Source organism: Tamandua tetradactyla, chromosome 13, assembly GCF_023851605.1.
Source record: "Tamandua tetradactyla isolate mTamTet1 chromosome 13, mTamTet1.pri, whole genome shotgun sequence".
Taxonomy (NCBI): domain Eukaryota; kingdom Metazoa; phylum Chordata; class Mammalia; order Pilosa; family Myrmecophagidae; genus Tamandua; species Tamandua tetradactyla.
The window spans coordinates 64,329,712-64,346,920 of record NC_135339.1 but is presented as its reverse complement, the minus strand read 5'-3'; the positions used below and the strand labels follow the sequence as shown (position 1 = coordinate 64,346,920).

Here is a 17,209-nt window from a genome sequence, read left to right as displayed (position 1 = left end):
CAAAATATAATGAAATAATATTTCATTATTATTTATATGAATAATAATGAATTTAAATGAATGCAATCCTCATTACTCACAAATAAAATGCCACCGGGACTTCCGGAGACGATGGCGGCTTAGTAAGACGCGCGGGTCTTAGTTCCTCGTCCAGAACAGCTACTAGGGAAGTAGAAACGGTACAGAACAGCTCCCGGAGCCACGACAGAGACCAAGAAGACAGCGTACCCCATTCTGGAACAGCTGACTGGCTGGGAGAACCCGCTGCGGTGAGATCACCGAGGGGAGCGCGCTTCTCCGGGCCGGGGCGGCAGGCGGCCGGAGTCCCTCCCTTCCTCCTTCCTGGGACTGCTGGGAGAATTGGACAGGCGATCCCCTCAAGCCGCGGCGGCTGGCGCCCACCCCCCCACCACGCGCACCCCCCCGGACCAGCTGGGAGAATTGGATCGGAGATCCCCCAAGCTGCGGAGACTGGCAACCGGGGTCCTTTCCAAACATGTGGCTTCCCGGTCCAGCTGGGAACAGTGGATAGGCACTCCCCCAAGCCACGGCGGCCGGCGGCCCCCCGCCACGCTTGGCGCCCCGGGCCGACTGGGAAATTTGGACAGGCGCTCCCCCAAGCTGCGGAGGCCGGCAACCCTCCCCACGCGCGGATTCCCGGGCCGGCTGGGAGATTCGGATTGGCACTCCCCCAAGCCGCTTAGGCTGGCGACCCTCCCCTACAGCGAGAGTTCTCCCAAGTTAAAGGAGCCACAGCATCTTTTACTGGTGGGACCCGCAGACAGACGAGCGCCATCTACTGGGCAGGATAAGAAAAACAGAGCCCAGAGATTTCACAGAAAAATCTTTCAACCTGCTGGATCCCACACCCAGGGAAATCTGATTAAATGCCCAGACGCCAGCAGAAGATAATGGATCACGCTCGGAAAATTGAAGATATGGCCCAGTCAAAGGTACAAACCAATAGTTCAAATGAGATACAGGAGCTGAGACAACTAATGCTGAATATACAAACAGAAATGGAAAACCTCTTCAAAAACCAAATCAATAAATTGAGGGATGACATGAAGAAGACATGGGCTGAACAAAAAGAAGAAATAGAAAAACTGAAAAAACAAATCACAGAACTTATGGGAGTGAAGGACAAAGTAGAAAAGATGGAAAAAACAATGGATACTACAATGGTAGATTTAAAGAGACAGAAGCTAAAATTAGTGAATTGGAGGATGGAACATCTGAATTCCAAAAAGAAACAGAAACTATAGGGAAAAAGAATGGAAAAATTTGAACAGGGGATCAGGGAACTGAATGACAATATGAAGCGCACAAATATACGTGTTGTGGGTGTCCAAGAAGGAGAAGAGAAGGGAAAAGGAGGAGAAAAACTAATGGAAGAAATTATGACTGAAAATTTCCCAACTCTTATGAAAGACCTAAAATTACAGATCCAAGAAGTGCAGCGCACCCCAAAGAGAATAGACCCAAATAGGCGTTCTCCAAGACACTTACTAGTTGGAATGTCAGAGGTCAAAGAGAAAGAGAGGATCTTGAAAGCAGCAAGAGAAAAACAATCCATCACATACAAGGGAAACCCAATAAGACTATGTGTAGATTTCTCAGCAGAAACCATGGAAGCTAGAAGACAGTGGGATGATATATTTAAATTACTAAAAGAGAAAAACTGCCAACCAAGACTTCTATATCCAGCAAATTGTCCTTCAAAAATGAGGGAGAAATGAAAACATTTTCAGACAAAAAGTCACTGAGAGAATTTGTGACCAAGAGACCAGCTCTGCAAGAAATACTAAAGGGAGCACTAGAGTCAGAACCGAAAAGACAGAAGAGAGAGGTATGGAGAAGAGTGTAGAAAGAAGGAAAATCAGATATGATATATATAATACAAAAGGCAAAATGGTAGAGGAAAATATTATCCAAACAGTAATAACACTAAATGTTAATGGGCTGAATTCCCCAATCAAAAAGCATAGACTGGCAGAATGGATTAAAAAACAGGATCCTTCTATATGCTGTCTACAGGAAACACATCTTAGACCCAAAGATAAACATAGGTTGAAAGTGAAAGGTTGGGAAAAGATATTTCATGCAAATAACAACCAGAAAAGAGCAGGAGTAGCTATACTAATATCCAACAAATTAGACTTCAAATGTAAAACAGTTAAAAGAGACAAAGAAGGACACTATATACTAATAAAAGGAACAATTAAACAAGAAGACATAACAATCATAAATATTTATGCACTGAACCAGAATGCCCCAAAATATATGAGGAATATACTGCAAACACTGAAAAGGGAAATAGACCCATATACCATAATAGTTGGAGACTTCAATTCACCACTCTCATCAATGGACAGAACATCTAGACAGAGGATCAATAAAGAAATAGAGAATCTGAATATTACTATAAAGGAGCTAGACTTAACAGACATTTATAGGACATTACATCCCACAACAGCAGGATACACCTTTTTCTCAAGTGCTCATGGATCATTCTCAAAGATAGAGCATATGCTGGGTCACAAAGCAAGTCTTAACAAATTTAAAAAGATTGAAATCATACACAACACTTTCTCGGATCATAAAGGAATGAAGTTGGAAATCAATAATAGGCGGAGGGCCAGAAAATTCACAAATACGTGGAGGCTCAACAACACACTCTTAACGAGTGGGTCAAGGAAGAAATTGCAAGAGAAATTAGTAAATATCTCGAGGCGAATGAAAATGAAAACACAACATATCAAAACCTATGGGACGCAGCAAAGGCAGTGCTAAGAGGGAAATTTATTGCCCTAAATGCCTATATCAGAAAAGAAGAAAAGGCAAAAATTCAGGAATTAACTGTCCACTTGGCAGAACTGGAGAAAGAACAGCAAACTAACCCCAAAGCAAGCAAAAGGAAAGAAATAACAAAGATTAAAGCAGAAATAAATGAAATTGAAAACATGAAAACAATAGAGAAAATCAATAAGACCAGAAGTTGGTTCTATGAGAAAATCAATAAGATTGATGGGCCCTTAGCAAGATTGACAAAAAGAAGAAGAGAGAGGATGCAAATAAATAAGATCAGAAATGGAAGAGGAGACATAACCATTGACCTCACAGAAATAAAGGAGGTAATAACAGGATACTATGAACAACTTTACGCTAATAAACACAACAATTTAGATGAAATGGACGGGTTCCTGGAAAGACATGAACAACCAACTTTGACTCAAGAAGAAATAGATGACCTCAACAAACCAATCACAAATAAAGAAATTGAATCAGTCATTCAAAAGCTCCCTTAAAAGAAAAGTCCAGGATCAGACGGCTTCATATGTGAATTCTACCAAACATTCCAGAAAGAATTAGTACCAACTCTCCTCAAACTCTTCAAAAAAACTGAAGTGCAGGGAAAGCTACCTAATTCATTCTATGAAGCCAACATCACCCTCATACCAAAACCAGGCAAAGATATTACAAAAAAAGAAAACTACAGACCAATCTCTCTAATGAATATAGATGCAAAAATCCTCAACAAAATTCTAGCAAATCGAATCCAGCAACACATTAAAAGAATTATGCATCATGACCAAGTAGGATTCATCCCAGGTATGCAAGGATGGTTCAACATAAGAAAATCAATTAATGTAATACACCATATCAACAAATCAAAGCAGAAAAATCACATGATCATCTCAATTGATGCAGAGAAGGCATTCGACAAGATTCAACATCCTTTCCTGTTGAAAACACTTCAAAAGATAGGAATACAAGGGAACTTCCTTAAAATGATAGAGGGAATATATGAAAAACCCACAGCTAATATCATCCTCAATGGGGAAAAATTGAAAACTTTCCCCCTAAGATCAGGAACAAGACAAGGATGTCCATTATCACCACTACTATTCAACATCGTGTTGGAGGTTCTAGCCAGAGCAATTAGACAAGAAAAAGAAATACAAGGCATCAAAATTGGAAAGGAAGAAGTAAAACTATCACTGTTGCAGATGATATGATACTATACGTCGAAAACCTGGAAAAATCCACAACAAAACTACTAGAGCTAATAAATGAGTACAGCAAAGTAGCAGGTTACAAGATCAACATTCAAAAATCTGTAGCATTTCTATACACTAGCAATGAACAAGCTGAGGGGGAAATCAAGAAACGAATCCCATTTACAATTGCAACTAAAAGAATAAAATACCTAGGAATAAATTTAACTAAAGAGACAAAAAACCTATACAAAGAAAACTACAAAAAACTGTTCAAAGAAATCACAGAAGACCTAAATAGATGGAAGGGCATACCGTGTTCATGGATTGGAAGACTAAATATAGTTAAGATGTCAATCCTACCTAAATTGATTTACAGATTCAATGCAATACCAATCAAAATCCCAACAACTTATTTTTCAGAAAAAGAAAAACCAATAAGCAAATTTATCTGGAAGGGCAGGGTGCCCGGAATTGCTAAAAGTATCTTGAGGAAAAAAAACGAAGCTGGAGGTCTCACGCTGCCTGACTTTAAGGCATATTATGAAGCCACAGTGGTCAAAACAGCATGGTACTGGCATAAAGATAGATATATCGACCAATGGAATCGAATAGAATGCTCAGATATAGACCCTCTCATCTATGGACATTTGATCTTTGATAAGGCAGTCAAGCCAACTCACCTGGGACAGAACAGTCTCTTCAATAAATGGTGCCTAGAGAACTGGATATCCATATGCAAAAGAATGAAAGAGGACCCGTATCTCACACCCTATACAAAAGTTAACTCAAAATGGATCAAAGATCTAAACATTAGGTCTAAGACCATAAAACAGTTAGAGGAAAATATAGGGACATATCTTATGAAACTTACAAGTGGAGGCGGTTTTATGGACCTTAAACCTAAAGCAAGAGCACTGAAGAAATAAATAAATAAATGGGAGCTCCTCAAAATTAAACACTTTTGTGCATCAAAGAACTTCATCAAGAAAGTAGAAAGACAGCCTACACAATGGGAGACAATATTTGGAAATGACATATCAGATAAAGGTCTAGTATCCAGAATTTATAAAGAGATTGTTCAACTCAACAACAAAAAGACAGCCAACCCAATTACAAAATGGGAAAAAGACTTGAACAGACACCTCTCAGAAGAGGAAATACAGATGGCCAAGAGGCACATGAAGAGATGCTCAATGTCCCTGGCCATTAGAGAAATGCAAATCAAAACCACAATGAGATATCATCTCACACCCACCAGAATGGCCATTATCAACAAAACAGAAAATGACAAGTGCTGGAGAGGATGCGGAGAAAGAGGCACACTTATCCGCTGTTGGTGGGAATGTCAAATGGTGCAACCACTGTGGAAGGCAGTTTGGCGGTTACTCAAAAAACTGAATATAGAATTGCCATACGACCCAGCAATACCATTGCTAGGTATCTACTCAGAGGACTTAAGGGCAAAGACACAAACTGACATTTGCACACCAATGTTTATAGCAGCATTATTTACAGTTGCAAAGAGATGGAAACAGCCAAAATCTCCATCAACAGACGAGTGGCTAAACAAACTGTGGTATATACATACGATGGAATATTATGCAGCTTTAAGACAGAATAAACTTATGAAGCATGTAATAACATGGATGGACCTAGAGAACTTTATGCTGAGTGAGACTAGCCAAAAACTAAAGGACAAATACCGTATGGTCCCACTGATGTGAACCGACATTCGAGAATAAACTTGGAATATGTCATTGGTAACAGAGACCATCAGGAGTTAGAAATAGGGTAAGATAATGGGTAATTGGAGCTGAAGGGATACAGACTGTGCAACAGGACTAGATACAAAAACTCAAAAATGGACAGCACAATAATACCTAATTGTAAAGTAATCATGTTAAAACACTGAATGAAGCTGCATCTGAGCTATAGTTTTTTGTTTGTTTGTTTGTTTGTTTGTGTCTTTTGTTTTCTTTTTCCTTTTCTTTTATTATTATTATTATTGTTGTTTTTTCTCTATATTAACATTCTATATCTTTTTCTGTTGTTTTGCTAGTTCTTTTCCTAAATCGATGCAAATATACTAAGAAATGATGATCATGCATGTATGTGATGATGTTAAGAATTACTGATTGCATATGTAGAATGGAATGATTTCTAAATGTTGTGTTAATTTTTTTCTTTAATTAATAAAAAAAATTGCCACCATTGATATTGAAAAAAAAAAGAATTACTGGAGCTTATCTAACAATCTAGAGTGAGAGGAGTGTGAGACAGTCTACAAGAAACCCTAGCACAGATTGGCAATAATGCAAATAGTATGAACATAACTCTTTGAGATAGATAACAGGGTAGAATTTTGCCCTCACCCGAACTAGCTGTGAATTTGGACAAGTTTACTTAATCTACATGTACTCAAAGTAGATTCCCATACATTGAGTATACTTACTGTGTACCAACCTGAAGAATATTAGTACCTGTGTTAGGATTGATATAAACTTGATGTTAGATGCTCATAAACAATTTAAGTCATGCCTGGCATGTAAGAGCTTCATGCAAATATTAGGATAACACAACCCAACTGGAAAAGCTGGGAGGTTGGGGTGTGAACAGGGAGTTAACCTGATTGGAAAGGAAGTTGGAAAGTCCTCAATGTATGTTGCAGGGCGGCAATCCCTGAGCACAAATAAGGTTCAACTTCTAGGTTGGGGCCAGACTGACCAGGAGACTCACACAGATGTCAACACAGACTGGCTGGCTTCTAGCCAGCTCAAGGTGTTTCCCTTTGCCTAGAAACCGGGAGGCAAGGCTAAGGCAGGGCATGGAGCAGGAGGCAGCTCAACTAAAAAGTGGTGGAGAGGAGCTCTGCTCTGCATCCTTCTGGCTGCCCCAAACGCTGGGGACCAGCTTCCCCAGGCTGAAGGAGACAAGTAAGTGGGGGGCTACCTGGGCAGAACACATCAGGGTTGAAAAGGCCTTGGGTCTTATTGATAGCTGGGAGCATGGGGTTCAGGCCCAGCTCTGGGACAAGAGGTCAAGGTTGGGGAGCTGAACACCTGATTTTGAAAGAATTACTAAAAGCCATTAGGTACAATGGGCCCCTGCCATGAACCTGAGGCCTCGATGGTGGTGGTGGTAGTAACAACAAAGTCTGTGCCTCCTAGCCCCCTCTGTCCCCCGCCCCACAGCTCTGATGCACGAGGAGGCCCCAGCAAAAATGCCCGCTGCCTGAGGTTCAGAGCATGTACTCATACAGCTGCCTGCCGCCCGGGGAAGGCCTCTGGCCTCCGCTGCAGCCCCTCACCTACACCTACCTGTCCACCCCTCTGCTGCTGCCCCCTATCCAGAGCCACAACTTCTGCAGCCGCCCCTGCGGTGAGTGCGCCGCCCCGCGAGAGTACCACCTCTTCTATGGCCCCGGCACGCCCCTGGCGGCCATGCAACCCTGGTGGGCCTTCCCTCAGGCCTACGCTACCGCCCCATACACGCCGTTCCCCGCCGCCGGCTACGTGGGGCCGGAGCTGCAACCCCTCTCGGCGACAGAGACCGTGGAGGCCGAGACCTGGACGCCGTGGCCGGAAGGCGGCAGCCTGCAAGCCGAGCTGCGCTGGGGCTACGTGGAGCGCGCGGTGGGCCCGCGCCTCCACCTGCCGGACTTCGTGCGCCGAGAGCTGCGGCGCGCGTACGGCACATTTCCGCACACCGACGTGCGCATCACCTACCGCCGCGGCCAGTTTCTGCTGCAGGCTGCGCCGCGCGTGCCCGAGCCCGAGAACCGCGTGGAAAGGCGCGTGCGGCGTCGCCTGGCCAGCGGCGGCGGCGACTCCCGCAGCGTCCACAGCAGCCCAGCCGCGGAAGCCGCGGAGCGCGGCCGCGGGAAGAGGAGGAAAGGCCTGAGCTGAGGGCGTCGGATGACCTTGCGCACGATTCTCGTTCCCTGCGCTTCCCGCCGCCACCCGGAGAGGAGCTGAGAGGCCGCTTCCCCCACCGTGCGCCGGAGCTGAGGGTACCTGTCTTTGTGCTTTTTTACCAAGACCCCGACATTGCCCCCTCCGCACCCCCGCGCCCCTCCTGCACTTCTTGACTTTTCCCACATCAATTGCTGGACAAGGGGGATGGGCAAGAAGAGATCAAGTTCATCTCTGGGTGTTCAGTTTCCTTCAAGACGGGTTTGGAGGAAGGGCCTGCACCCTCTTTTGCCTCCTTCCCCCCACCCCTCCTCTTCTCTTTATTCCCCGCCCCAGCCCAAGAAGCCTGCGCTGCAGCAAGCCCCAACTTTCCTTTTCTTCCTCTCCTCTCCTCAGCAAAGCTTCCCTCACATCCGCTCCCCAAGCTCAGGGACAATGATCCCCAGCTTGTAATGAAAAGTAAATAAACGAATGAAGTCAAGTGTATGCTGTGAGTCATTTTAATGCCTGGAGGTGGAGTGTTCCCCGATCTGTTTAATGGGAGCATTACCTCCCCACCCGGTGTCCGAGGAAACGGGAGGGACGGAAGGAGGTGAAGTTAGCTGAACCTCCGGAGACTTGTGTGCCCCTCTCCCCCAGCTCTCCTCTATGCAAGCGGGTAGCTCTGCTGGCCTTCCTTGGCCCTGAGGAGCACCGCCCAAGAGGGCGTGAGGTTTATTGTTGAAGTGTGTTAGGCATTGGCTGGGGAAAGGGACCCGAGAGCTGAGTTTAGGACTGGCTGTGACATTTTCTATGCAACTTTTGGCTCTCTGAGCCTGTTTCTTTATATGTAAAGGGGCCTTAAAACCAACCCAGCCAATGTGGAAGACTGATTAGTGCTGAAGGCACTGTGCCTTCCCACGTAAGAAGGAACCTCAGTTGAAAGTTAGCTGCCTTTCCTCTGAAGAACTAATGAAATAAATCCCCTTTTATTAAAAGCCAATCCGTCTCTGGTGTGTTGCATTCCGGCAGCTAGCAAACCAGAACAGCCCCCTGTGAAATCACTTCTACTGAATTTCCCCTTGTAGCTGGCTAACAGCTACCTGGGTATGCAGGTGTGTACTGAAGCTGTAGGCTACCTGACCACGCATTGTCATGCTAATGTGCTCCAGGGAGAAGTTCTCTCAAACCTCAGCAGTTGGGAAAGGTGTTTCTCCTGATCAGTAGCTTGCTTTTATCTTTTAAGGGCCAAGGATCTTATTAACCAATCACATTTTCCTCTTTGTCCTGGCTTCCAGGGAGCTCAGAGTCAAATTTGCCTGACACCTTTTGCATAAAGCCTGAATCCTGAGCTCTTATTACTCCTAGTTTCATCTGACTTTCCTATTCTTTTTTTTTAATTATAAAAATACAGGAACGTGGTATATTGTGAGATCGATCTGCTGTGTGACCTGGGGTGAATTACTTAACGTCCCAGAATGAGTTTCCTCATCTACAAATGGGAATGATGACCTCAGTACCTATCTCACAAGGTTATTGAAAGGATGTCATGAAAGCCTGCAAGTGTTTAGCACAGTGCCTGGCGTGTACTGTGCTCAAGTGTTAGTGTTCGTTTTAAAAAAAAGAAGTTTGCAATATAAGACCTATATAATGTAGAAAGTCAGTCTTTTAATTCCCCTCACCTTCAGATGATCACTGGGATCTAATCTGTTATTTTTCCAGTGTTTCTTTCCATGAACGATAGTATTAATTACATGAAAGGGATTGCACTGTTCTGCCTGGTGCATTTTATACTAACTATACCTTAGATGTCATTCCATGCCACTGTACATAGAGCAACCTCATTCTTTAAAGCTCCCCTGTTTTCTATGGCACTTGGATTATTTCAAGTTGTTAGCTATTAAAAGTTTATCCAATACATTTTTTGAGTGCTGTTATTTGCCAGGAACTGTTCTAGTCTCTGAGGAGACAGTGGTGATGAGAGAATATGGTAGTCCCTGCCCTCATGGGGCTTACATTTTACTCAGGAGCCATGGAGAGTGGGGCAACAGGCAAACAGATAAAGGGAAGTTGATATAAGTACTGCAGCAGAAATCAGAGGCTAAGATAAAAAAAAAATGAGAGTAGGGTAATGGAACTTACTTAGAACAGGATAATCAGGAAAGGCTTCTCTAAGGAGGTGACATGTAAGGTGAGATTTAAAGAGTGAGAATAAGCTAGAATATGCAAAGAGAAGGATGAGAGGAAATCCTGGAAAAAGTCAATGAGTGAACGTTATTTCATTCACTCAACAAGCATTTAAGAGCTCATGATATCCTGGGAAGTATTCTGGGCACTGGGGCTACAGCAGAAAACAATAAGTCCCTGTCCTCATGGAGCTTACATTTAAGAAGAGGAAACTGACAACAAATAAATAGATGAATATACGATATGTCAGCAATAAGTGATGGATAGGATCCAACACTTGTTGGATAAGATAATTAGGGAAGGCTTCCCTGAAGACGAGACTTGAGTAGAGGCCTAAATGAAGACCATCGCAAGCCATTTGAATACCTGGAAGAGAAAAGCAGGTACCAAGACACTTTGGCTGGGGTGCCCCTGTCCTGTGAGTAAGGGGGAACGTTGAGGCAAATGAGGTTAGAGATGAAGCCAAATACTTTGGGGCCTAGAAAGAAACCAGGTTGAGAATTTTTTATTTCATTCTTAGTGGGTGGAGTGTTATGAGCAGGAGAGTAATATGATCAGAGTTTTGTTTTGTTCTAATTCTGACTACTGTATGGAGAAGAAACTATAGAGAGATCATCCTGGCAGGAGGAGGACCAGTTAGGAGGCTTTTGAAATAATCCAGGCAAGGGAAGATGATGGCTGGGTCTTGTTTGGAATCGGTGAGGCTGATGAGAAGATAAATGCCCTTGAATATGCATTTTTGGTCTCTTATACATGTGTTCAGTTTTAGAATCTAAATGCTCGCCTTTCATGTGGGAGATCCGGGTTCGATTCCTGGACCATGTACCCCCAAAAAAGAAAAAGAAATGATGATAGTAACAAATTATAACCCATTATTAAAATAAGAATCTACCCTGACCAAAACCATTCCTGCCAATCCTAGAGAATACCTAGGGCTTTATCTGAGAGCCTACAAAGGTTCCATACACTATGATTACTCTCCAGAAACCTACAACCTCCAGGTGAGTTCCTAGGCCAGGTAAGTCCTGAAATGCAGAGGGCCCAGCCTCTCCAGAACATCAACTAGTTCTATCCCATTATCCCACATAATTGACAGTCCCTTCCAACATGAAAAAGTTACAATGGGCATAGCCCAAATACCCCTAAAGAGTGGGAAAAAGATCAACGGTGATGGTGGCATTATACAGAGAAGGTAGGGTTTAACACGAGTATGCTGAATCAGTATGCTGAATCAGTATGCTGATATTTCTTTTAGCCTCCAGTATCTTGGAGCAGCTAGAAGTAAAACCCTAAAATTGTGGAATTGTAACCCATACCAAACTCTGAAATCTGTTATACAAATAATTGTTGCAGTTTGCTTTGAACTTTTTTGTGTGTATATGTTATTTTTAACAATTAAAAAAAAGAAACTATAAGTCCATACTGACAGTGACTAATTAAACATACAAAGGGAAGCTCCTCCTTACAGTAAAAGGCATAATAAAATTAGAAAATTCCCATTCTCAACTATCATCGGAATAATTGATTCAGGTGAGAATCATTAAAGGATACTAAAACTAGTCTTGGATAAAAGTGTGATGCAAAACAGGATATTTACATAGTTTCAAAGTATGTTCCAATAAAATATTTATTAATTACAAAGTGAAAAAAATAACAGCCTAATAGTAGAGGAGAGAAAACTAGTGGATGCCATCTTAAATAAACAACATTATCAAGAATAGGGCAAAAATTAACATTATGTGCTTTCCGATATGTTAAACTAAGAAAACACAACATCAATTCAGTAGTAATGCATAATCATGAGAAAACATCAGATAAACCTAAAATAAAGGACAACTCTGCTGTCTTGTATTCTTCAAATGATCAATGTCATGAACGCCATGACTGAGAAACCATTTTAGGTCAAAGGAGACTGAAACGTGAAAGCTAAATGCAATGCACGATTCTGGATTGGACCCTGGGCCAGAATAAAAATTGCTATGAAGGACGTTATTGGGATAATTAGCAAGATTTGAAGAACAGCAATTTTAACTAATAGATTAGTTAAAACTAATAGATTAGTTAAAAGTAATGTATTTGTTCTGTGCTGGTTTGAAGTTGTTATGGACCCGAGAGAAGCCATGCTGTTTTAATTCAGTCTTGTGGGGGCAGACTTATGGTGGGTGGGATCTTTTGATTAGTTTGTTTCCATGGAAATGAGACCCATCCAATTGTGGGTGGGAACATTTGATTGAATTATTTCCCTGGACCCATTCAGGACGGATCTTAGTTTACCGGAGTCCTTAAAAGAGCCAACACAGAGAGCAGATGCCTTGACACAGACATTTGGAGATGCTTTGAGAGCTGACATAGAAAGCCACTGGAATCAGAAGCTGAAAGTAGTGCAACCCAGGAGCAAATGACCAGGAGATGCCAGCCACATGCCTTCCCAGCTGACAGAGAAACCCTGGATGTGATCAGCCTTTCTCTAGTGAAGGTATCCTCTTGTTGATGCCTTAATTTAGACATTTTCATGGCTGTCGAACTGTAAATTAGCTTAATAAATACCCTTTGGCAAACCAAAACAGAAAAGAAAAAGTAATGTATTGTTAAATTTCTCAATTTTTGTAATTGTACTGTGGTTATGTAAAAGAGTACCCTTTTTTAAAAATGTATTTTTATTGCGATGTCTTCACACACAATACAATCCACTCAAAGTATACAGTCAATGGTTCACATTATTACTTAGTTGTGTATTCACCACTGTGATCATTTTTTCCCCTCCGAGTTGATCTTTTTTTTTAAATATTTTTATTGTAAACAAAAAAATATACAAACATTCTTGACATACTAACATTCTTGACATGGTTACAATCAGTGGTTCACAATATCATCACATAGCTGTGTATTCATCACCATGATCATTTTCATTTATTTATTTTTATTTTATTTTTTAAATACCAAAAAAACCCAAATAAACGCAAACATTCCTATTTTGATCATTCCGTTCTACATACATAATCAGTATTTCAAAATATCATCACATAGTTGCATATTCATCATCATGATCATTTCTTGAAACATTTGCATCTATTCGGAAAAAGAAATAAAATGAAAACAGGAAAAAAATTATATATACCATACCCCTTACCCCTTCCTTTCGTTGATCACTAGCATTTCAAACTAAATCTATTTTAACATTTGTTCCCTCTATTATTTATTTTGATTCCATATGTTCTACTCGTCTGTTAACAAGGTAGATAAAAGGAGCATCAGACACAAGTTTTCACAATCACACAGTCACATTGTGAATGCTATATCATTATACAATCATCTTCAAGAAACATGGCTACTGGAACATAGCTCTACATTTTCAGGCAGTTCCTTCCAGCCTCTCCATTACATCTTGAATAACAAGGTGATATCTACTTAATGTGTAAGAATAACCTCCAGGGTAATCTCTCAACTGTTCGGAATCTCTCAGCCATTGACACTTTGTCTCATTTCACTCTTACCCCTTTTGGTTGAGAAGATTTTCTCAATCCCTTGATGCTGAGTCTCAGCTCATTCTAGGATTTCTGTCCCACATTCCCAGGAAGGTCCACACCCCTGGGAGTCATGTCCCACGTAGACAGGGGGACGGTGGTGAGTTTGCTTGTTGTGTTGGCTGGAGAGAGAGGCCACATCTGAGCAGCAAAAAAGGTTCTCTTGGGGGTGACTCTTAGGCCTAATTTTAGGTAGGCTTGACCTATCCTTTGTGGGGTTAAGTTTCATATGAACAACCCCCTAGACTGGGGGCTCAGCCTATAGCTTTGGTTGTCTACACTGCATTGTGAGGATATCAAGAATTCAACCTGGGGAAGTTGAATTTTCCCCTGTTCTCACCATTCTTTGCAAATACTTTTTTATTCACTGATCAAAACACTCTGGGATTTATCGGGGCAACCATGATCATTTTTTAAACATTTGCATTTCTCCAGCAAAAGAAAGAAAAAAGAAAAATCTCATACACGCCATACCCCTTACCCCTCCCTCTCATTGACCACTAGTATTTCAATCTATTCAATTTATTTTAACCGTTGTTCCCTCTATTATTATTTTTAATAATATTTATTTTTAATAATTAAATTAAATTTATTTTATTTTTTAATAATTTATTTATTTTTAAATAATATTTATTTTTTAAGGTTTTCACAATCACACAGTCACATTGTGAAAGCTATATTGTTATACAATTATCTTCAAGAAACATGGCTACTGGGACACAGCGTTTCAGTTTCAGGTATAGCCCTCTAGCCACTCTAATATACCATAAACTAAAAAGGGGATATCTGTATAACGCGTAAGAATAACCTCCAGGATAACCTCTCGACTATGTTTGAAATCCTTCAGCCACTGACATTTTATTTTGTCTCATTTCTCTCTTCCCCCTTTTAGTTGAGAAGGTTTTCTCAATCCCTTGATGCTGAGTCCCAGCTAATTCTAGGATTTCTGTCCCACATTACCAGGGAGCTTTACATCCCTGGGAGTCATGTCCCACCTAGAGTGGGGGAGAACAATGAGTTCGATTGCTGTGTTGGCTGAGAGAGAGAGGCCACATCTGAGCAACAAAAGAGGTTCTCTGGGGGTGACTCTTAGGCCTAATTTTAAATAGGCTTAGCCTGTCCTTTGTGGGAATAGGTTTCATAGGGGCAAACCTCAAGATTAAGGGCTCGGCCTATTGATTTGTTTGTCCCCACTGCTTGTGAGAATATCAGGAATTCTCCAAATGGGGAAGTTGAATTTTTTCCCCTTTCTCCCCAAGGGGACTTTCCAAATACTTCTTTATTCACTGTTCAAATCACTCTGGGATTTATCGGGGCATCACACTAACCTGGACAAACCAATAAAATCTCATGCCCTATTCAAGGTTCCATATACTTATGGTGTTCAATTAAACTGTCTATATAAGTTAAATTAGAAAATGCACTAGTCAAAATATGTTTTGTACCAAATAAGCATTTTTTACTTCTGTCTCATACAGAAGTTGAAGTTTTAAAATATGAATTGCCATCTATTTTCAATACTGCAGTAATGACATTCCTTTGTTCTTCCTCATGCAAAAACATGCTTTTTTTAAAAACTTTTTTATTAACTAAAAAAATTAACAAACAAAACATTGATATCATTCCATTCTACATATACAATCAGTGCAAAAACATGCTTTAATTTGTACATTTAGTCACTATCATTATACACTATAGGCATTCCTAGATTATACCATCTCAGTCTTTATTGTCTGTCTTTCCTTCTAGTTTCATATGTGCCCCCATTCTCCCTCTATCATTCTCACATTCACCTTCATTCAGTGTGCTTACATTATTGTGCTACAATCAGGTAGTATTGTGCTATCCATTTCTGAATTTTTACAATCAGTCCTGTTGCACAATCTGTATCTCTTCAGCTCCGATTACCCAATATCTTACCCTATTTCTATCTCCTGATGGTCTCTGATACCAACGAAATTCTCCAAGTTTATTCACTAATGTCAGTTCATATCAGTGAGACCATACAATATTTGTCCTTTTGTTTCTGGCTAATCTCACTCAGCATAATGTCCTTAAGGTCCATCCATGTTGTTACATACTTCATAACTTTATTCTGTCTTATAGCTGCATAATATTCCATTCTCCCTTGGGGAGAAAGGGGGAAAAATTCAACTTCCCCATTTGGAGAAATCCTTTGTATTTAGTTAAAGAAACTAAAAAAACAGTTTGTTTAGCCACTCGACTGTTGATGGACATTTTGGTCATTTCCTTCTCTTTGCAATTGTAAATAATGCTGCTATAAACATTGGTGTGCAAATGTCCATTTGTGTCCTTGCCCTCATGTCCTCTGAGTAGATACCTAATAATGGTATTGCCAGGTGATATAGCAATTCTATATTTAGCTTTTTGAGGAACTGCCAAACTGCCTTTCACAGCGGTTGTACATTCCCACCAACAGAGGATAAGTGTGCCTCTTTCTCCACATCCTCTCCAGCACTTGTCATTTTCTGTTTTATTGATAATGGCCATTCTGGTGGGTGTGAGATGATATCTCATTGTGATAAACTGTGCTCTTAACTGAAATTCTCCAAGTTCACTCATTACTGTGAGTTCTTATCAGTGAGACCACACAGTATTTGTCCTTTTGTTTCTGACTAATCTCACTTAGCATAATGTCTCAAGGCCCATTCATGGGCCTTACATGCTTCATGACTTTACTCTGTGTTACAGCTGCATAATATTCCATCGTATGTATATACCACGGCTTATTTAGCCACTCGTCTGTTGATGGACATTTGGGACCCACCGTGATTCTTTTTAGAACATTTGTATTACTCCAGAAAAAAGAAATAAAAAGAAAAAAGAAAAACCCCATACATCCCGTATACCTTACAATTTCTCTTATTGAGCACTAGTATTGCAATCTACCCAATTTTAAGACTTACAATAGAAGTAGGTTAACTAAGACAGTAAAGTATTGACATTATAGACACACACACACACACATCGGTGGAACAAAACAAAACATCCAGCTGTAGATCCATACAAACATGGGCAACTGACTTTTTTTTGCAATATAGTCACACAATCATTATCAAAGATCAGGGCTACTGGATTACAGTTCAACAACTTTCCTTCTGGCTATTCTAAAGCCCTGGACTCTAGAAAAATCTATATAATGAGTCAGTAGTCACAGTCATTTGTTAAATCCTAATTTCTCAGTTACACCTCTTTCCTCTCATTTAATCATTCTCTCCCTCTTCAGGAATACCTTGGCAATGTCTATTTTAACTTCTTCACAGCGGAAAGGGATGCTGACTTTATGGGGCAGAGGAATGAGTCTAGTCGTTATTCTTAGAAAGACTGGTACCTCTGGATTTCAGCATTTATCTGGCCTAGGCTCAATCTGGACGCCTTAAGTAAGAATGTCCTTCTTCATAGTAAAAATGTACTGAAAAGTTTAGGGATAAATGGGCATCAAATCTGCAATTTACCCTCAAATGCTTCAGAAAAAAATTATATAGCATATGTGTATATAGAGAGAGGGAGAATGAAAAAGAGAGAGAGAAAGCAAATATGTTAAAAGGTTAACAGTTGGTGAATCTGGTTGAAGGATAAGTAGGAA

General features: G+C 41.0%; 1 protein-coding gene across 1 annotated transcript; it reads left to right on the top strand.

The window, feature by feature from the left end:
• Positions 1-6,640: 6,640 nt before the first annotated feature.
• Positions 6,641-8,383, top strand: C13H10orf95 (chromosome 13 C10orf95 homolog). The gene is made up of 2 exons (XM_077124412.1): positions 6,641-6,934; positions 7,193-8,383. Exon 2 carries the CDS (start codon positions 7,247-7,249, stop codon positions 7,904-7,906), a length of 660 nt encoding a protein of 219 aa, XP_076980527.1. The 5' UTR covers positions 6,641-6,934; positions 7,193-7,246; the 3' UTR covers positions 7,907-8,383.
• The last annotated feature ends 8,826 nt before the right edge of the window (positions 8,384-17,209 follow it).